The 23,393-nt window shown below is 38.7% G+C and overlaps 1 protein-coding gene across 1 annotated transcript in view; it reads right to left on the bottom strand.

The window, feature by feature from the left end:
* LOC107042450 (metabotropic glutamate receptor-like) overlaps window positions 1-17,175 on the bottom strand; it is a 111,755-nt gene extending 94,580 nt beyond the window's left edge. Inside the window, exons 1-2 of the mRNA XM_015263496.1 lie at window positions 17,152-17,175; window positions 12,210-12,873 (exon numbers count right to left, since the gene is read on the bottom strand). Coding sequence (XP_015118982.1) covers window positions 12,210-12,873; window positions 17,152-17,175 — 688 coding nt within the window. The remainder of the gene's footprint in view (window positions 1-12,209; window positions 12,874-17,151) is intronic.
* Between the last annotated feature and the right edge of the window lie 6,218 nt (window positions 17,176-23,393).

The following is a 23,393-nucleotide window of genomic DNA, read 5'->3' as shown; positions in this document are numbered from 1 at the left end:
AGGTCGGTTTCAACAGATAATTTATCGAGCAAGTTGGAGCCAGCCCAGCATAAGTTGAATTTGCATTCAATGAGTCAACGGATACTCAACTAGTCAACGAAGAATTTATGACTCTTCTGAGCCATGTTGGGGTGGTCCCTCAACTAGAGAACCGTCAACGATCAGTAAAACAATTCTTTGAAATTTACCAAGGCCATCATTGAACCAACCATCGTCGAATTGAACAATTTCGACGTGGCGGGAGGTATACGTCTCCAGAAATGTACGAGCAACTCATCATACATCCATCAACGTAATAATCATGTTTTCAATTCACCTTGGTTCACATGATGCAACGGTACTGTATCGTAGGCGAAGGCATCTCAGGACGTTCTCATCACGCCAGTGCGTCATTTGCACGTTATTGAGGCATAAGAGCCCAGCAGATTGGAGACAGATACATCAAAATGCGCCATTTAGCAAGAAAATCATTACGAACGACACAGAATAGATTATCATTGCAGAATTAAATCGTGTCAGTAGCAGACAGGGATCTGCGTGACTACCACCAATGACAGAGGCACCAATTTTATCAGAGCTCGACGATAATTAAGAATCATCTTTCATCCTACTGGGGACTTACTTACTAGTGAGTCTGAGAAAATTACTTCTTGACTTGCATCAGATGGAACTCGTCATGGATAATGCATCCAAAAATTGATCATTCCAGCGAGCGACCCATCGGAGACATGTTGTCGTTCCATAATCTGGAGCAGATCAACACCTTGCGCTGTTAGGAATAGTCCAACCACGAGACTACTACTCTCATCAGCGAAGGGGAGTATAGAGATTCCAGGATTGAGTATCATCAGTTAGGTAGCATCGTCCATTTATCATTATCTTAATAAGTGATACGTCTCTCACCCTGTCTTTCTCATCTTAGCAACCATCAACAATGGGCCTGGCACCGGCTGAGGGAATTTACGCCTCTCTCGAGTCGACAAAGGGCTTACCAGAAGGAAGAACATCACCAGTAGGAGGTCAGAGGCTCACCAAGAGGTGAGGCGACCTTCAGAGTAATAGTTAGCATGATCAGCTTGACCCTCGATAGTATCACAAGGCACTCGATCTTGACTCATAAGGAATTCACAACTCCTGTGAGAGCAGTTGAGGTGGTTTTCTTCAGAGGATCATCAGTAAGAGCAACGTCGATAATTATCAACTATATCAACTCAGCAGAATCACCAGGATGATTTCGAGTCTCACCTTCATCAGGGGACGACGGATGACCAGCGGGATGTTTGAAATCTTGCCTAAATTGTGGGTACGTTGAAGTGGGTGTGACCCGTTTGGGTCGCATTAAGAATTTCCCGATTCGTTTGTTCGGCATAAGAATTCAATAGGGATCATTAGAAAAGAGTAATATTCAATCATTTTTCTGCAGAACTTGACACTTTTGTTCGTTTGCAGGGAAGCTTGAGGGAAATAGTGTGATTAATTTTGAAGGTCGAGGGGTATTCGGTGGAGAATTTTCCGGGACTGGATTTTGGCCAAGCGGAGCGCAGTATTCGAGGGCTTTTTTCAGCAAAACATCCAATTGGTTAGAAATAAATGAAAAGCTGCTATGCAATTATCAGATGCAATTTCCAGAAGCTACTGTGCAATTTCCGAAAAAATTTGATAACAAAAGAGTATCGTGACCTCGAATACTGCGCCGTGGTTTGCTAAAATCCAGTCCTGGAAAATTCTCACTGATATTGTTCACTAAATCATCGATGAATTTCCGTTGATTTTACTACATAAATAACATGTTGAATTTACTGTACAATGGATAATTGGCTTGATGATTTTAATACACAAAGTGTAAACTATCTTGATGATTTACATTGAAGGAGTTGAAGTATTATTGTAGAGCTTCGGGACAAAATCCACGTTGATGTACGGGCGAAAATGTTGAAATTCATTTGATATGAATAATTAACTCATAAAATTCGTTAAAGCACTGACTAAAATACCGTTGAATAATCCACGAAACGGTTGGTGAATTAATTCTCGCGTTGAGTATCAATGAATGCATTTATTGTGTTCACGAAGGACGATGAGTAACCACGCGTTATGTCTGCGGGAGGTGATGAGTGACTAGTTATATCCACGACGGACGATAAGTGACTACTGGCAAGTCGAAAAAAAATTGTATATTTCGGCTGTTTACGATGAGTTACGACTTGATGCGAATAATTAGGTCACATGTTGAGAAGAGTCCTTGATGCACTGGTATCGACGAAACCAAATTTGCGAGCGAGTGCAGCGAGTGATTCCGAGTTGGGACATTACTTCGGGCCATCATAGACACCGATGTACGCCCAACATTGGCGTCGATTATAAGCCACCCATCGGTGAAATAAACTTTCAAAGTCGTTCAAATATTTGATAATCGTCTTATAACCCTTCTTGTCTATTCCAGTCACCCAAAAAAGAAAAAAATGAAATAAAAAAAAATTGCCCACGATCGGATTTGAACGCGAGTCCATCTGATCTGTATTCAAGCGCGGTGTCCACTGGGCCGCTTGAAATTTCTTATGAAGATAGATTTTTTTCGGGTATATAAATACCACATAGTGTTTTTGGTTGAGTCTCCGAAAGTGATTATAAACAATCAATTTACTAATGTGTAACTTCGATGAAAAGAGTTAATTAATTGATTTATTATTCTTAAAATGTTTAGGCTTCCATTCGTGATATCGATATCTATATTCTGGATATTAGGAGAGAGAGGATGGATTCATACTATCCATTTATTCGAAAAATAGCCTACAAATATTGAGTCCGTTCCGATCATCGGCCGTGGAGCGGCCTTTCATCGGGCCCCGATGTTCGGCGATCGGATATTGGACCAATATTTGGCCGTATTGTATATATCGGCAAATCCTACATGGGTCACATTGTGATATTGCCAGGTATTTTCCATTAAATTGCCGACAATGTGGATAGGTGCGTGTAGTGACTACAAATGACTCTCGACGTAATAGCTCTGAATTCGTGAATTATCAAATGTATTTAATTCGAATATGGCCGAACAATCGATTCCTCTCTTAGCTTCTCTGCTCAGCTTAGCTTCCTCTCACGCCGAAACACGAGTGCAAGGTCCCAGCTTAACAATTTGTTGTCACCAGGGCTCGTGTACACCACTTCTTAGGACCAGCAGTGGGATTCAGGGATCAGTAGCCGCGAGAAGAATAAGCCGTAAACTCAATTAACCCAGGGCGACAGAAGTATATTTTCCGAATAAAGCAGATAATGAAATAAAATGAACAAAAGTAGTGATCCAGATAGAGATTCAATATCCGTAAACTAAACAAAATAAAGTAAAAACCAAAAGAAAAATAGATGGACCCAATGTCCTTCAATGATGGCTCCGGTTATTAATTCCTGGCCCCAGAGAATTGAAAGAATAAATCAAAAATTAATTGTCGGAACTCTAAGTCGCTCTGATCTTAGTTCCTTTAACTTAATCCTTACAATGTACTAATTATCAATCGATATTAAATATCACAGTCTCCGGTCCTACGTATAGAGCTCTTCTAATAACTAACGGAATTTCCCTTAATACTGACAGACTCGGTCAGAGAATTAGATTATTCGCATGAAAATCACTTAATCTAAGAGAAGAAGACAAGTGCAGTTTATCGTGACTCTAGCAATGCTAGGCCCCGGCCCGAACCGGGAAACTAAAGACTCGAGATAATTCAATTCCTTCAAGGAGAAAGCTCCTTACAAAATCTCCGTCTAATTCCCCAGACCGATAACCTCCTGACCACTGGTCTCGCCTAACTACCTGGATCGACTCTATATCTAAAACGACCGGCGCCGATAAATCGATCTCTTCTACCAGAAGGTATTCGAAAAGATATTCGCCTATGAGGGACCACGAAAGGTACTTTAAACCCCGAAATTCACGACAAAACCCTAATCTCCCTAATTACGTCGGTCGCGTCCACGTGGCAGCGCCTGAGACACCTGAAATCCCTCACTGTTCTACCGAGGCCCCAACGATAATTTCTCCCTCAAAGAGGAGGGCAGACGGCCCTACGACCTCTTCAAAATTTCTCGCGAATTAACGACGGCGCAAAACTAACAATTTAGATTAAAATATAGTCTAGAAACTCACTCAGCCTCAGCTCGTTACGCACGTGGTGTTTCTCCTGTGATCGGCACGTGGAGTTTTTCCGTCGATCCCACGCCTGCCGCTTCTCGTCGTCCAAACCCGCCAAAATCTCTCCAAATCGCTCCGGAAACTCCCCGCAAGATAGTACTCAGCGCGCCCGTGGAGGATGGGCCACCAAAAGCACTTATAAGGACCTTTACTCGACACAAAAGACAATTATAAGACGGACTATTCAGAATCGATGTGATCAATATAAGACGGCTACGCAGAGTGAGTTGTAAGAAGGCGGATGTCTTGTTCGTAGCCCCGTGATGACGTACTTCCGTGTAGTCTGCTTCTCTTGAGTCCGGAGTTCCTCGGTGGGAACCAATCCCGAGGGCCAGCTCCATGTCTCGCTGTTTTGTGGTGCCCCCTCTAGTCGGTGATGTGAAGGTACGTAGCCTTGGCATTGACTCCGGTACCTGGGGTGAGCCAGTCAGAGCTGGAGTAGGCCAATCCGGAGTAGGCTTTGCTGTTTTGCCATTACCCACCATTCCGTTCGGCAGCGGCCCCGTCGGCTCCTGCCCCTTTGGTAGGGAACGTATGGTTCCGCCAAAACAGTCACCCTTGTTTTGACAGGTGCGAATCTCACGTGGACGAGCGAGCGCCCTTGTGCTGGTATCAGTGCGCCGTTAATTAGTGGACGCAGTCCTCGGTGGTACTCAATCCTCTGAGGAAGGCTCTCCAGTGTTCCTGATGGCCCTTCGCGGCGAGGACAACGAGATAGAACCTCGTGAGTGGTCCCTAACGCCTATTATATCGCGAAACTAGTGTCGTTCGGTGGTTTTCTTCTCAGGCCTATTTTACCCCACATGTCCAATCGAGGACGCAAACAATACCCTCATTGTCACAACATCATTGAACCTAGTTCTTCACCTTGGTCTTAGCCAATTGTTTTAGGTAAAAAGAAAGGCGGTTCTTTATGGTTTTGCATTGATTATCGCCTCAATAAAAGTACTAACAAAGACAGCATGTCAATCCTTTTGATGAATGAACTCCTTGACGTAACACAAGGCTTTTCATGGTTTTCAACAATCGATTTGAAAAATGGTTATTGGAAGATCGAATTGGCTTCCGAAGATGAAAAAAAACCGTGTTCGCAATTAGAAACAAATTATGGCAGTGTTTCCGTTGAAACTTTATAATGCCCCTATTACGTTTGTTCGAGTAATGAATAACGTTCTCAAAAATTTAATTTCGAAATCTTGTTTATTTTATTTAGATGACATTTTAGTTGTCAGAAAATCAATCAATGAGCACCTCTATAATCTTATAATCGTCTTCAATCGACTGGCTCTCACTAATTTAGAAATTCATCCTCAAATATGTCTTCTTTCGTAGAAAAATTCTTTTCGTCGGCAATTCCACTTCTGAAAATGAGATTGAATGCTCTCCAGAGAAAATTTCGTTCATCATTCTTTGGTCTATCCCAATGAATAAAACATGTCTTCAAAGTTTCCTCGATCTTTACTCTTATTATCGACGTTATGTTGAAAATTTTGCTACCATTGCGAAAGCTCTCCATAAGTTAAGTGACGAGAAAGTTCCTTAGATATGAACTCATCACTGCTGAACTACTTTCGATCATTTTAGGTCTCTTCTTACATCATTTCCAGTTCTTACTACCGCTATTCAAGGTGGACGTTTTATTCTGGACCCTGATATGTCCTAATATGCTATTGTTGCCGCTCTTTCGCGAAAACAGGAAGGCGGAGCAAAAATCTATGGTTAGTTCAGCCAATGCTTGAATAATTCCGAGAAAAACTACGTTATATGGAAAGAACTTGTGGCAGATGTGAAAGCGGTTACAATACACTTCCATTATTTATTATGTTATATCCAAAATTTTATTCCGTCGAAATAGAAACTCGTATATTTTAATGCACTTTCGACACCCAACGAATGTGCATCAGCACACAGTGCATCGCTCCTACAGATTTCGACACGTTCAACGACTGATTTCGCGATTATTTCCCAATCAAAATCAGCAAAAAGAATATTCTAGAATTTCCTGGTTCTCGCCACGGGGCGAAAAGGCCACGAAGATCGCCAGTCATCAGCCAGATTTCGGAAGTAGACGACCCAGCGGAAATATATAGTGGAATCAATCGGACAGTATTCAACTCCGGTTGTAATTCGATTAATAAGTATGCATGCTATGTATACGGTGACTTCTCGTGTGAAAATTGTGCGAACGTGATCGTTGGTGCTGTTCTGGGGATTAATTTCTCTAAAATCGAAACTAGCAATTTATCTCGCGCGTAAAGGGACAAAAACTAAATTAATTTTTCAACAAGTGCTGACGTGCTCAATTAAAACCTTCCAATCTTTATTTCGATTTCGCCGATACCACCAGTGAGTAGAAGTTTATTTCAGTACCTGTGTATTGACCAACATAGTGAAGAAAGAGTGAGAAACGAACAGAAACTCACAACTAAGAACTTATAAAAAGAAAAACTGTTAATACAAGTCTCTGTCAAATATTCCAAAATTAGTGGACCTAAGTTCAGACCCTATCCAAGATTAAAAATGAAAGGAATATTACAATGAGTGAGTACCCATTTTAGGCTTATATTGTTATATTTTATTAGAGATTTCTCGGGGGAAATTGAGTGGAAATTAGATCCGATTTAGATACCTATAATTCATAAAAAATAAAAGATTATTGTGACGTTTGAGTGAAACGCCCTCTCTGTCACGGGGATAGTCTATCATGGGTGTCGGACCTGGACCACACTGTTCCTTTGGCTATCCTCGAGGAGATCACCTTTCACCTGGTCCGTAGCTCAGCTGACCCTCAACTGAATCATGCCCGATTACGCTGTTCCGCGATGAGCTCCCGGGGAGTTCGCTCAGTGGTTGGGATCCGGGATTGGGTACTGACCGTTGGACTAAATGCGGACTTCACGGTGTATATTTAGGGTAGAATTTTGATATATTGTAGTAATTACACTAGTCGATCAGGGTCGGTATCGCGGAGCTAATCTTATTTCTTGTATTGCCTCGTCCTTGGCTGCCCAACTACTAGCCCTGCTGGTCTGTCCAGAGAGGATCAGACCCAAAAAAGCTGGCTAAGCACCCCTACCGACTCTATTCTCATTAGCTGCTTGAGTCCATGTGATTTTCAAGCACGCTCGCTGAGCAGGGGTCTGGGATGTTGAACTCAGGTAGCATCGTGGGACTGCTTAGCCTTGCCGGTTCTCAAGCTTAAATTACTCAACCTAAGCTTTTCTTATTATTTCCAGACGTGAGAAAACCTCACGTCACATTATAAAAATTTTTGTAATATTAAACATCGAATCATTTGAAATTAGACGCGAATACTATTCAGACCGAAACAAATATTCGGGTTATTTTGAGATGTCCTTCAATTTCCTAAACTTTCCTTGTACCCCTTCCTATATTAATTATCCAATTACGAAGACAAAGAGAAATGAAATTATTTGGCGTCGTCCTTCAAGTAAACTCTAAAACAAGATTAATCGTAGTGATTGTGTCAACATCACAAATTTTGGATAATTTTAGTGGTCGTCTCAGTATATTAAAATAATTGATATTTTAACTGTTTTCCATCGACGCGGATAACGTCTCCGGACGTAACAATTAGGTCGATGACTCTCAATTCGTACTGACCATGCCGCTCTGAAATGGTTAATTTCATTCCAAAAAATCGAGAATCAGATTGCTAGGCGGATAGAATTTCTCTTTACCTTCGACTTTGAGATAGCTCATCGACCAGGTTATATTTTCATAGTAACGCAGATTCTCTCTCTCATCGTCCATGCGATTGTAAAAAATGTAGCAAGGCTGTCATCCGCTATGAATCTTCTAAATCTAATCTACTCCATTAGGAATCTCTTGAGATCAAGAATGATATTTTCTATCGACGCTAGGAATCGAGGAGTCAAAACAAAAACTTCTTTCAGATAATTATTGCCGAACGAATTATTTCGGAGATTCTTTTCAATGCTCATAATACTCCAGATGCTGGACATTTTGGAATCAATAGAACACTTGCTAAAATTCGTAAAAACTGTTATTGGGCTTCATGCAAATCGGACGTAGAAAATTGGTGTAAAAATTGCAAATCCACAATGTTGGTTTTCCTTTGGCAAGTATCGCCATTGATATCGTCGGTCTTCTCCGAATATTCGTCCTCACGAAATCGTTATATCCTCGTCATAACTGATTATTTCACTCACTGGCCGAAAACCGTTCCTCATCCAGATTGTCAAGCTTTCACTGTAGCTTATGCTTTAATTCGAGATTTCTTTAGCCCTTTTGGAATTTCCCTAGGAGTACAGCCGGATCAGGGACGTAATTTTGACTCTACTCTTTTGAAAGAGGTAATGAAACTTCTCGGTATTTCTAAAATTAGGACTGCCTCTCTCCACCCGCAATCTAATCGTATGGTGGAACGACTGATTCGAACTCTTCGTAATTATCCCTCGAAATTTTTCAATGAAAATCAAAAGATTGGAATCAATGAATTCCTCTATTTCTTCTAGCCTATCGCTATTCAGTTCATCAAACGACTGAATATTCCCCCTGAATGTTATTACTAGGACAAATGTTATTATTGTGAATTCCTTTAGATTTGATTCGTGGTATTCCTTCTGAAAATAACTCTCAGAATCTGCCTAATTTTGTGGATGATTTGAGAAATCAATTGAATTCTGTTCATCTTGACATTCGAGATAAATTGCACATCAAAAGCGAGTGAATGAATTCAATATTTGACTTAAAAGCTCATATGATTCATTTTAAACCTCAACCAAAAGTTTTATTTTTCCTATTTTGACGTGGAAACGTCTATGGTCTCAAGCTGGGGGGAGATTTCAGAAAACCGTTATGTTTAACGCCATCTATTGAATCGCAAGTGAACTATAATTTAATTGATGATAAGTTACCGCCTGAGTATTCTAGGATAAGTTATCGACTAAGCTCTCTAGAAATTTCCAGTGTAGAAGTTTGTAGATTTAAAAATCCCTATATAGGGGGAACCAGTGCGATTCAGCGGCAGTCTTAAATCTGCAGTGGAACTGTTAATATCGCGAGCAGTGAACAGTTAGGTTATTTTGGATGTGGATACGTCCATGGTTTCAGTATATGGTCAATTTGTGAAACGGTCCTTATGTGCAGCGCCATCTATGAGAATTCTTAAAACTAGAAAATTCGAGGGAATTCAGAGTTTCTAGAAAACTCGTGAGAATTCAAGGATTTTCCAGAAAATTCAAGGAAATGTAGGGAGTTTATAGAAGTTCCGAGGAAATTCAGGGAGTTTTTAGAAAATGAGAAAGAATGCAAGGAGTTTCTAGAAAATTCGAGTAAATTCAAGACGTTTCTAACAAATTCAAGGGAATGCAAGGAGTCTGTATGAATTTTGAGGAAATTCAAGGTGTCTCTGGAAATTTCGAAGTAATTCGAGAAGTTTTTAAATACTTCTAGCGGATTCAAGGAATTTCTAGAAATTTCGAGGGAATTCAGGCAGTTTCTAGAAAATTCGAAGGAATTCAATGAGTTTCTAAAAACGTTCTGAGAATTCAAGGGACTAGAAAATTCAAGGGACTGCAAGGAATTTCGATAAATGTCGAGGGAATTGAAAGAGTTTCTAAAAATTGAGGGAACTCGAGGAGTTTCTAGAAAATTCGAGAGAATTCAAGGAGTTTCTAGAAAATTCAACAAAATGCAAGGAGTTTCTAGAAATTGTGAGGAAATTCATGGAGTTTCTAGAAAGTTTGATGGAATGCAAGAAGTTTCTAGAAATTTCGAGGAAATTCGTGGAATTTCTAGAAAATTCGAAGGAATGCAAGGAGTTTCTGGAAAATTCGAGGGATTTCAAGAAATTTCTAGAAAATCTAATGGAACGTATGGAGTTTGCAGAAATTTCGAAGAAATTCGAGGAGTTTCTAAAAATTTCGATGAAATTCGAGAAGTTTTAATAAAAATTCGAGGACATTTAATGAATTTCTATAAATTTTGAGGAAATACAGGGAGTTCTTAGAAAATTCGAGGGCATGCAAGGAGTTCCCAGAAATTTCGAGAGAATTCGAGAAGTTTCCAGAAATTTTGAGGAAATTCAAGGAATTTTTATCAATTTCGGAGGAATTTAGGGAGTTCCTAGAAAATTTGAGGGAATGTAAGGAATTTCTAGGACATACGAGAGAGAAGGAAAGAGCATAGACGTATGGATGTACAATTACAGCTGTATCGAAGATATAGCCACCTGCAATTTTAAAGGAATAAATAATTCGCGAAGGATATGTTATGAATTCTTCTGCAATAATTAGCATTTTCGCGGGATCGAAGGCAATTTCTTCTTCATATTTCTCTCGTCAAATTTAGATACCAAAGTGGAATTTGCACTCACAAGTTGAAATCTTTAAGCTATTTCTCGGTGACGACTATAAAAGCATGGATAACATAGATGTGTCCACATCAAGTTTACCGGCTGTAACAGGGTTACAGCCATTGAGGATTTTTTTTACTATTTTTCTTTTATAAACTTTCGAATCTGGTTTACTGCGAATTTATTTTCGATTTTTTTCCATTGCTACTTCTTCTGATGGAATTTTCATAGAAGATTTAATTAATTGATTTACTATTCTTACGATATTTGGGCTTTCATTTATATTGGGGCTTTTTTTTACATTAAAAGAAAGGAATTTATATAGCGTTCCACATCTTTGTGACGTCATAGGAAATGATTGGCTGTGATTTGGATGAGCTAGGAGAGAACCTGGGATTATTCTCAATATGAATAACCGGAAAATTATTACTTAAAAACATGGATAGTCCCGACTGGATGGATAGTCCGGGATTTGAACCCGGGACCTTCCGATTATGCATCGGGTGCTCTCCCAACTCATCTTTCAAGATGAAATAAATACGAATATGTCTAGATGAACCATTTCTCCCTTGTAATTTTCCGCCTGGATTTTAGAAGACAATTAGGCTTATGGATCCCAGGTTCTAATTTCGATAATTTATGTTCTTTCGATCAATTGAAAGTTATCTCAATCATCCTTGACAGGCAGATCTTTTCTGTAAGGAGGGAGTAGTTACGGAATTCGATATTCGATCTTCTCTACTCATCTCTTTCTCGATCTAACGAAACACTACTTCTTCTATTCTCACGTTATTCACGCCACTATCTTCTTTCATCATTTTTTATTCTTTCATTATTCAGTAAATGTCTTTTCTCTGATAAATAAACGTCTTCGTCAATTTTTTTTAATACAATGATTCATTACAGTATTATTTCCCTCTATATAAGACTCGCATTTGAGAACCCCCACCCGTTGATAAAATTCTCCATTCATAAACCTCACCCATGTATAATCGTCTAGAATCGACTTGAATCAAGCCCAAGAATCCACTTGGATCAAACCGAAAAATCGACTTAAATGACACCGAAAAGTCGACTTGAATCAGAGCAATATGCCAGTTTGCATCTCTCCGAGTCAGACTTGATTCATTCTGACGATCCGACAGGAAATGAGTTGATTCCTGGCATAATTCAGTCCGACTTGACTCAAAGCGATTTTTCGGTTTGATTCAGGACGATTTTTTCGGGTGTGTGTTGTATTCATGTGAATTGCTCTTCCCAAACGACCTGCAAAATCTAGTATCAACATAGAAATTATGTGACTAATGCAATCCGTTGTACGTCTAAAATCATTCAACTACTAGAACAGGGTCAGAGCCTATGATGACCTGATGGTAGGCTCATGATGGCATATGAATTATTTTGCCAATATCTTCAAACATATGAGATAAAACATTTCATTAAGAGACACTTGTCTCTGTCAATAAATATACTAATGTGCTCGCTATTTCCAGAACTAATTCATATGAAATTCGTAGATAATCTGCGCTCATCAAAGATCTACACAATTTAAATGTGTCGGAACGCTAAAAAGGAGCAAACTATAGACATCCTGTTAATTTCTATTGGACAATTATTGATGCTGCCCTCCCCCATCCATTTTACCATGTCTTTACCTCTGGGAAAAGCCGCACTCACCTGTAAACGAAACGTTGAGTAGGTACTTCTTGTAGAATATACCCTTGTCATAATCGATCATCGCCTGACAAAGGGCTTTACTCTTGCCGCACAGATCTCGCTGTAGATTATGTAGTGCGATGGCAAAAGCATAGACAGCATCAACAACAAATTGTACCTTGGACTCTTGTTCATAACCATTAGTAGGTGTTAGGCTTAATTTTGATGAACAAATATTTAGACTTTTGTGGGTTTCCAAGGGTATATTTTTTCTGAGTACACAACCGAATACTTCTTCCCAGTACTCTCCGAACCAAGGATTCCTACGATTATTTTCGGGCGTTAACTCAGCCATGTATTCGTCGAAGCCGGGGATATTTTTCGACTGTAGTTCCACGGTAATTGCTCCCTCCGCCTCATCTTCAATGCCCTCAACTAATTTGTTTTGACGACCCCAACCATCTGATGCTATCCACTGAAACGACTGACTCAAATTGGATCTTCTCGCTGCTTCTAAAATTCTCCTGGCATCCTCTGCTCTTGTAAAGAGGACAACTGCTCTTGCATTTGGTTTTTTTGAGAGCTTTTGAATTATTGCATCGAATTTCTTGTCATCCGCCGCACTTGGTACCTTCTCTGCCGCTGCTATGCACACGTTTCTTTCCGTTGCTTCCCGTGTGAAGACCTGGGGGTTGATTAGATTAGTGATTTCAAAGAATGCTCAGATTTTTGAATTCATGACTGTGTACTCAAGGGATTTAAGTTTAAAAAAAATGTTAGAACCAAGGTGAAGAAGTAGCATAATATGAATGCAATAGTTGTGATGAGTGTGCTTGCTCTATTAGAAAGAAAATTCAAATGTATATGTCAAAAAGACATCTTACTTTTTAAAAAACGTCCTTTATGTCTAAACATTTCCATTTGACCTTTAAGGAGTCTCGTCACTAATTTTCGCCACAAAACGACAATTTGCGAACGAACTGAATGTGTCATATAATAATCAAGAATGATAAAACGAAAATTGTAGAAAAAACGCCGAGTACTTTTATCGTTTCATTCCTTTTTATTAATCATTCAAATTTCTGCTTATATATGGGGTTTGTGAACACGTTTTTGACCCTTACCCCTCACCTTGTTGACAATGTGCTAGCTACATGCTCGCCAAGTGCGTAATAGTATATTTGGTGATAGGTGCCGAAAAAACTTTTCTGGCAAATATGACAGCAGCCCGAGCCAAAGGCGAGGGTGCAATCATATGAGCTAAAAAAGTTCTTTAGGCCATGTAGCGAATGATATTTTTTGTCATAACGGTTATAGGGAGTGTAGCGCTGTCTTATGGCCTGAATGACAAAAAGTAAATTTCGAGTGCGTAAAGCTTCGCTTACGAGAATTCACTTTACGCATGCTCATGAACATTATACGCGCCATGCGGAAAACAACCGCTTTACGCATACTAAACCATTTATAAAAGTGCACTTTTGAGGCAAATATCACAAAAAACTCAATTCACGATTCATTGGATAAACCATAAACAAATAAAAAAGTCATTTTTTTTGTTCATATATTGTGCGGTAACTAATCAATTTTCTTTTTCAATTTTTTTTTCCATGATCTATCCAATGGATCGTAAAATGGGTTTTTGGTTTGGCTTTTGGAGTCTAATGAACAGTTTGAACAGAAAATGTCAATCGGATGAAAATCCAAGTATGATCTACTTAGACGATCTTCAAAGTGAAAATGAAAAATGTAATTTTTTGTAGACGTATAGAGAAAAATTGATTGTCTTTCCCATTCTTTAACATGACCGTCATATATCAAAAGTCACTCAATAGGGTGCCAGCTCTAATAAAGACTTTCAAATTCCATAGTAGTCTTCCGTTAATATTGTACACCAAGAGAGGAGAACAGGACATTCTGAGCCGTGTGTGAAAACTGCATGGTATATTTTGATTCTGAATATCATCAAAAATCTCAGAAATGCGAAGAATGAAACACTTTCCTCCTGTCGTTTGAAGAAAAAATAGTTCTTTCCGTAAATACATCCCCTAATAGGAGATGAGGAATGGCCCAAGATTGGCCAAGGCTGGTCCAATATTGGTCAGCACCGGGCCATCCTCGGCCTACCCTGGGCTTTTTCTCATTTCCTCCCCTCGTAGAAATCAAATGTTCGAGCGCCGTTGCCCGGACTTCCCAGAGGCGACTCTCGTATAGCATACGTGTGGCTAATGGCGGAACATTTCCGCTAGTGCGCCCATACCAAAAAAAAAGTACTGACTCAAGTCGACGTCTGTTTGATTCTAACCGATTTTCGACTTGATTCAGAGCGAGTGACTCGGACTAGGCTAATCCGAATTCCGGATCTGATATAAGTTGAAAAGTGGTTTATTCCAAATAGAAACGGGTCCAGCCGACCTCGGTTTCAATCAAGCCGAAAAATTGGTTTGAATCACACCGAAAAATCGGCGTGAATCAAACCGATAAATGGAGTGACTCATGCCGAAATTCTGCCTGTTTCAGGTAGTGGATAGCGAGGTAATTCTAGTCAATTTTTCGGTTTGATTCAAGTCGATTTTCCGGTCTGATTCAGGTCGATTTTTCGGGTCTGATTCAGACTAATTTTTCGGTTTGAGTCAAGCCGATTTTTCGCTTTGATACGGACCGATTTTTCGTTTTGATTCATACGGAAAAAAAAAGTGGATTAGCTTCAGAAAAAATGTAGCGAAGCTACTATTATATTAATTTCAGATTATTTCAATGTATTGTGTTCGGGCTTGGCTTAGCAGGTATTACCTCTATTCATTACAGTCGTGTTATTTTACGGTACATTTCATTACAAAAAGTGATTACGGGGCCAATTCATTATAGCATTTTTCATCATATGGTCAAGTCAGTATGGGGACAATTCATTATAGCATTTTTCATCATATGGACAATTCATTACGGAAGTTTTTATTATTGCGGGATTCATCAATTGACATATAAATTCGAGGCTGTTCGTATTTTCTTCTCATTTGAAAGTAAACACGAAGTTGAGCAAGCATCAGCGGAATCTATTTGGGAACAGTACAATGCTGGTCGATTGGTGATACGTTCTAAGAGGAAGAAGTACATCGATTATGATGCCCGGCTTTTTACAGTCGTTATGGAGTGGAGCGAAGATGCCGATATCATTGAGTATTTGCGTGGAGTTGCTCATAGTATTCAGCCGTGATTTTTGATCGTGATGTGAATGATGCATTGAATTCAAATTGTAATGATGGAAATATGATGATGAATTACTGTTCTGATGAAATCTGCTGTAATGAAATATTCCTGTAATGAAATGTTCCTGTAATGAAATGTGCTGTAATAAATTGTGCCGTAATTAAGTGGTATAATGAATTGTGCCATAATGATTAGAGGTACAATCGGCTTAGCAACTGAATACCTTATCACAACACCTCGCGACGATTCGCTATAATTCGGACATCCTTGTTCGGATGATTAATACCGTTGTCGCGAGAGCACACTCTCGTTCCAGCTCTCATGGTGTAAACCAAGTTACATTGCTGTGAATAAATCTTATTCGATATACTACACGAATTCCGAGTGTTATACGTTACACAACCTAGCTATCCCTCACCGAACTCCCACAAAAAAGTTTCCAAATTTTAGAAACGGTGGTCTCTAAAATCTAGCAACTTTTTTATAAAATAAATAAATCGGTTAAAATTAATGATCAAAATTGGGATTAATTTTAAACTAAAATATACTTAATTTTAGAAAAAAATATTTTCTATAATCTAGAAAAAATTTTCAATATTTCAGGGACAATTTCCCAAAGAGGGGGATAGTGATATCCGGGGGGGGGGCTGGTAAAGAGGGGAGCTTTGCAGGGGTGTTTCATGAAACGGTGGGTTATCATTGAGGTTTTCCAAAGATATATTCGAAAGTAAGGAATTTCGACATGACAAGTTCATGAAGTTGAACTTGTCATTTTCAAAAACCACAGAACTTTTCATAACATCTAGAAACAATTTCAGCTTTTTCCTACAGTCGGCTTGTACTGTTGCAAATTTTATAAGTTTGAACTCATCAATGCCAACTCAATATTGTCTATTCCTGTGAGTTACGGAGTGGGTACGACCATAAAAAGTGTGGTTATCAACACAAAGTCAATGATAAAAAGTGTCAATATGAGTGTTTCTTTAAGAAAAAAATTGTTTAGAAAATTCTCAGGACCAACGTACTTGGCTCAGTTTTTTGAAACACTTATTGCGGAGAGTTGTCGCAAAACAACCCTCGCAACGAATAAATCTTCTTCATGCTTTTATGTTGCGAATGCCGTCAACTACCTGGCGATCACTATAGTATCCATGGGGGGAAAAGATATCCAGGGGAGACTCTTAGACCCCGCTGGACAATGCTATCACAACTCTGCTTTTCAACTCAATCGTCAGAATTGAAAAGCAGAGTTCATAGCAGAGTTGTCAGACAAGATATGTGAGTGAGAATTTACCGTGAGTACACGGTAAAATTTACCGTGGAGCGTGCGAATAGACACTGACAATATTCTGTGTGAATCATCCCGAACAGAAAATATTCTGCGAGAATCAAGCAGAATTGAAACATTCTGCGTGGCTCCCTCCCATTTATATAAGTACTGCATGAATAATTTCCCTCACCCTTGCATAAATCACTAGGGGTATTTGTGGTACTGACGTTACTTTATCCCCCCCCCTGCCCCTAACAGCACTATCTGACTGGGTCCTGAAATCCTACGTTCCGTGGCACACATTTGTGCGAATGTTGCGGATTGTGCGTGAATCACTCTGAAAAGAAACTACTCTATGTGAACCACTTCACTCATTCTTGCGTGAATCACTCCCAATAGAAAATATTCAGCGAGAATCAGGCAGAATAGAGAACATCCTGCGTGAATCCTTACCATTTATATAAACAATGCGTGAATAACTTCACTCACCCTTGCATAAATCACTAGGGTCATCTGTGGGACTGACGTTACTTTATCCCCCCCCCCCTAACAGCACTATCTGACTGGGTCCTGAATTCTACATTCCGCAGCTTCCATTTGCGCAAATGCTGCGCATTTTGCGTGAATCGCTCCGAACAGGAAATATTCTGTGTGAATCACTCTACTCCCTATTGCGTGAATCACTCCGAACAGAAAATATTCTACATGAATCATTCGCATCTATGCAAGTGCTGCGTGAACCAGTCGACTCACTCTTGCGTGAATAACTCTGAACAAAAACACTTCTGTGTGAACCACTGCACTCACTCTTGCGTGAATCACTATATGAACCACTACACTCACTCACAGCTATGCAAATACTGCATGAATCGCTCCACTCACTCTTACGTGAATCACTCCGTGCAAAAAATATTAAGCGTGAACCACTCCAGAAATATTCTCTGTGACTCACTCACATCTATGCAAATCCTACATCAACCCCTCCACTCACTCTGGCGTGAATTACTCCGAACAGAAAATATTCTGCGTGAATCACTCCACTCACTCCTGCGTGAATCACTCCGAACAGGAAATATACTACCTAAACCACTCGGGTAATATTACTTTGGACGGCCACGAATAGAGTGGTTGTAAATACATGTTTTTTGAAGGTTGTTTAACACTATTCTGTTTATATTTTGTTATTTAAATCATCTTTATTGATTTTTCAATGAATTTACTCCCGGCCACCGCACTCAGTCATGCTTCCAGGACCGTGACGTGGACACGGCGGGGCATTGGTCCCAAAAATGTTTGGGAGTTAATGCAATAAATTGCCAATAACCCCAAATTGTAAGGAGAACCCCTCCTGTAAGATGTATTTACACCNAATAGAGTGGTTGTAAATACATGTTTTTTGAAGGTTGTTTAACACTATTCTGTTTATATTTTGTTATTTAAATCATCTTTATTGATTTTTCAATGAATTTACTCCCGGCCACCGCACTCAGTCATGCTTCCAGGACCGTGACGTGGACACGGCGGGGCATTGGTCCCAAAAATGTTTGGGAGTTAATGCAATAAATTGCCAATAACCCCAAATTGTAATGAGAACCCCTCCTGTAAGATGTATTTACACCCTCAGTAGTGTAACAATCTTTCGATGAGGTTATTTCACAAACAACTCCTCCGTCCTTCTAACGGTACATTTATAAAATTAAATTTGTTGGAAGAGAACATTTATTTTATTTCCTTCTTCCATTACGCCTCACCTGCTGTTATTTATTTGTTTCACATGAGATTGTATTTCCAGTCTGTCAGATATTCGTTTTTGGGTCTAATATTCATAAAATTTCAATAAAAATTTAAATTATTTAAAAATTCAAAATTTGAAAATTCGGTTTGTCTGCAAATTTATTTTAAATTGTCTAGTAAAATTCTAAATTGCACTGGCTCAATGGTAGACAGATGTTGGAGAAACTTTTTGTTAATCTCTTCAGGTTTAAATAATTTCTTAAACACAAACTCTGCATAGTATAGTGGATAATATTCTTTTTTACCTCCTTTTCGAGGGATTTCTCTTTTAATGTTGTTCCACATTGACTCAATATTTTGAGTGTGTGTATTGTCATCTGGATCCACAAAATTGTATTTGTGGTTTACATATTTATGTACGTACCCATGGTTGGTGATCCGTCTGTATGCGGCCCAACCATCTGTGTGTATGGTAGTACCCAGATGTACATTATCCTTAATATGTCTTATGAGTGTGTCTGAAGTTCTGTCTTCTATTACGAGACTAAATGTCTCTTTAGTAGTTCTGTCTATCCCACCAAGGACCCAGTACCTTTCTTCTCTATTAATTGATTTTTCCCCTGGACCAAACCTAGTTTCATCGATTTCAACTATATGGTTGATGCCCCCCAGTTTTTGTTTATTTTTATCTATATATACTTTACAAGTTAACCTGAATATTTTATTCAGATTGACTATAGATTTCTCTGATAGTCTTAGCTCTCCAGCTAGAAACCTCTGTGTTGTGCTGAGACTGAGTTTAAATGCAAAAAATTTGAAAACAGTGATTTTTATTTTAATAAAATCAAAAATTGTATTGAAGTAAACTTTTATTTTAAAATTGCAATTTATACGTTCATTATTATTATTGTGTTCTCTATTTGACAAAACAGAGCGTCTGCATCTGAAGTACAAACTGTCTAGGTTTAACCTCAAATCAGACTCACATGTGGGACATTTTAATTTATCATTCAAGATGTTGTATTTTATTAATAATGGGATCAAAGTTTTTTTCTGAGTTTGAAGCTATTAGAAATTCTGTGAAATTCATGTTTAAAATTTAGAGTTCCTACCTTATTTATTTGAAAATAATAGAAATTAAGCAGAAGCAGAGAAAAGAACATGTGCACATGCAGAAGTCCAAGCGTAGAGAGAGCTGCGCGCATGCGTAGCGAGACCTCGAGGTGGGGTGTTGGAGATAGCCCACAGACATATGTCGGGTGTCATTTTTCGTTGGTATTGGTTCATGGAAGGTGTGAAAAGAGTTCAAAATAATTAGTATGTTGACTTAAGATTTTTTCAAAAAATTATTGTCATTGGCCGCTGAAAGTAATATAACCCACTCTACTCACTCTTGCGTGAATCACTGCAACTACATTACCTGGTTCCCTGCGGGTCTCATTCACTGCACTATCTACATGCCCAATGAACTACTCCGTGCCTGCGTGAATCACTCAGAAAATCCCATGGAGTGTACGGAGTGTACCGGAGGGATTCACGCGGGAGTGTGAATAGCCACTGCCAAAAAAAAGTTTTTATTCCAAGCTATATCCCTGGCGGACCAAGTTGATAGTTGGAGTCTCGATAATTTCCTGTGTTTGAGAGGAATTAAGATTTAGTTGAGAGTTGGAGTGACGGGGCCTAGAGTGCATTCTATGCTAGTCGCTCTCTTTACAATCAACTTTTGAGATACTTGACAATTGGATTTTTTATTCCTAGTGACCTCTCCATTTTCAATCACCTTTTTTCAGAATTGGACATTTAATTTTTGATTTTTGATTCTCAAATGTCTTTCAATCGGCTCAACTTTTTCAGAGTTGAAAATCCGAGTTTTCTTGAAAACAGGGCTTTTGATTCTCAACTGTCTCTTCATTTACTCTCAATTTTTTTAGGAGTTGAGAAGACAATTTGTTTTTTGAAAATAAGATTTTTGATTCTCAACTGTTTCTCAATTGAATCTCACCTTTCTTTAGAGTTGAGAGTTTGGATTATCGATTCTCAATTGTCTCTCAATCTACTCTCAACTTTTTTGAGAGTCGAGAGTCGGATTCTTTATTTTTGATTCTGCAATGTCTCTTACTCAATTCTCAACTTTTTTGAGTACTGGGAGTTGGATTATTGATTCTCAATTGTCCCTCAATCTACTCTCAACTTTTTTGAGAATTAAGAGTTGAATTTTTGATTATCGATTCTCAAATGTCTTTCTATCTACTCTCAACTTTTTTGGGAGTTGAAAGTTGGATTGTTGATTCTCAATTGTCCCTCAATTGACTCGACTTTATTTAGAGTTGAGAGTTGGATTGTTGATTCTCAATTGTCTCTCAATTTACTCTCAACTGTTTTGAGGGTTGAGAGTTGAATTTTTCATTTTTGATTGTAAAATATCTCTCAATCGACTCTCAACTTTTTTTGAGAGTTGGATTATCGATTCTCAATTGTCTCTCAATCTACTCGCAACTTTTTTAAGAGTTGATAATTTGATTTTTTTTTTTAATAGGATTTTTCATTTTGAAATGTCTCTCACTCGACTCTCGACTTTTTTGAGAGTTGAGAACTGAACTATCGATTCTCAATTATCCCTCAATCTACTCCCAATTTTTTTGGGAGTTGAGAGTTGGATTTTTTATTTTTGGTTCTGGAATGTTTGTCACTCGACTCTCAATTTTTTTTTAGAGTTGATTCTCAATTATCTCTCAATCTACTCTCAATTGTCTCTCGTTCGACTCTCAAGTTTTTTTACAGTTGAGAGTTGGATTATTGATTCTCAATTCTTTCTCAATCTACTCTCCATTTTTTTTTTGGTGTCGAGAGTTGCATTATTGATTCTGTATTGTCCCTAAATCTAGTTTCAACTTTTTTGAGAGTTGAGAGTTGATAGTTGAATATTGATTTTCAATTATCTCTCAATTTACTTTCAACTCTTTTGAGAGTTGAGAGTGGATTTTTGATTCTTGATTCTCAAATGTCTCACAATCGACTCTCAACTTTTTTGAGAATTGAGTACCGGATTATTGATTTTCAATTGTCTCTCAATCTACTCCAAACTTTTTTGGGAGTTGAGAGTTGGATTATTGATTCTCAATTGTCTCAATTGGGACAATTGAGGTTGAAAAATGCAATTCTCAACTCTCAAAACAATTGAGAACGAAAGAACAATTGAGAACGAAAAATCCCATTTTCAACTCTCAAAAGAGTTGAGAGTAGATTGAGTGACAATTGAGAGTCAGTAATGCAACTCTCAACTCTTAAAAAAGTTGAGAGTCGATTGTGAGACATTTGAGAATCAAGAATCAAAAATCCAACTCTCAACTCTCAAANTTAATATAGAATGATCGTGTCAAAACCGATCTTGTAGAGGTTTTGGACATCACACAACCTACTCTCAATTGTCTCTCGTTCGACTCTCAAGTTTTTTTACAGTTGAGAGTTGGATTATTGATTCTCAATTCTTTCTCAATCTACTCTCCATTTTTTTTTTGGTGTCGAGAGTTGCATTATTGATTCTGTATTGTCCCTAAATCTAGTTTCAACTTTTTTGAGAGTTGAGAGTTGATAGTTGAATATTGATTTTCAATTATCTCTCAATTTACTTTCAACTCTTTTGAGAGTTGAGAGTAAATTGAGAGGTAATTGAAAATCAATATTCAACAATCAACTCTCAACTCTCAAAAAAGTTGAAATTAGATTCAGGGACAATAGAAAATCAATAATGCAACTCTCGACACCAAAAAAAATGGAGAGTAGATTGAGAAAGAATTGAGAATCAATAATCCAACTCTCACCTGTAAAAAAACTTGAGAGTCGAGCGAGAGACAATTGAGAGTAGGTTGTGTGATGTCCAAAACCTCTACAAGATCGGTTTTGACACGATCATTCTATATTAATAAAGCCAAACTCCGTGAGCCATAAGCTCAAAACTGCAACATCAGCAGCGCGCAAGACAAAACACCGTTGAACGCCCTGTTCATGGTCACGGATTGACGCCAACCGGACAATGAATCAGCAGCAAAAGAATCACGCGCTGCCAAAACCGCTGAAATGACAGTTTCTACCCCCCGTTAATAAAGAGTAGGAATATCACGCGATGATCTCCACCAATCAGGTGAGAGTTCTGCCACTCCCAAAAACCAACGCGCTCTGGAAAGAAGAGCGAGGAAGCCAGTTTGCAACCAACCGCAGAACGTTTGACTTGACTTGGTGGAAATCAATTGCGGAATTGATCAGATCATTTCGGACCTCCCATACTATCACGCGAAAATTAATCGATATAGTGCGCGGTAAACTATTCGAAACAGTAATAGCCAAACGGTCGAAATTGAACAGGGACATGGAGTCCTTTAATCAAAAGTAGCAATATTTCTTGCATATTAAGAGGACTGGTCAAGCAGTGCTGTGTGTGTGAGCATTCTCAACCAAAAACAATAACTGAAAATCTGTGAAAATTAACATTAAGCAAGTGGATGAACGCGATGCGATAAGAAGTATCCATAAAAGAATCAAAGAAACTCCGATTCTGGTGGAGAAGGAAGATTGTATCCCCGAAGGATCCACAACTGGGAACTCAAGGAATAATTCTAAACAACATTAACCTTTGTGAGTTACAAGAAAATACTCTCCAAAATTCTGAAACCCAAATATTTCGACCGTTTGGCTATTACTGTTTCGAATAGTTTACCGCGCACTATATCGATTAATTTTCGCGTGATAGTATGGGAGGTCCGAAATGATCTGATCAATTCCGCAATTGATTTCCACCAAGTCAAGTCAAACGTTCTGCGGTTGGTTGCAAACTGGCTTCCTCGCTCTTCTTTCCAGAGCGCGTTGGTTTTTGGGAGTGGCAGAACTCTCACCTGATTGGTGGAGATCATCGCGTGATATTCCTACTCTTTATTAACGGGGGGTAGAAACTGTCATTTCAGCGGTTTTGGCAGCGCGTGATTCTTTTGCTGCTGATTCAT

The sequence above is a fragment of the Diachasma alloeum genome, unplaced genomic scaffold (genome assembly GCF_001412515.2).
Source record: "Diachasma alloeum isolate Michigan unplaced genomic scaffold, Dall2.0 Dall_scaffold_00470, whole genome shotgun sequence".
In the NCBI taxonomy this organism is placed as follows: Eukaryota; Metazoa; Arthropoda; class Insecta; order Hymenoptera; family Braconidae; genus Diachasma; species Diachasma alloeum.
The sequence above is the reverse complement of the archived record's forward strand: the minus strand, read 5'-3'. Positions and strand labels throughout refer to the sequence as shown.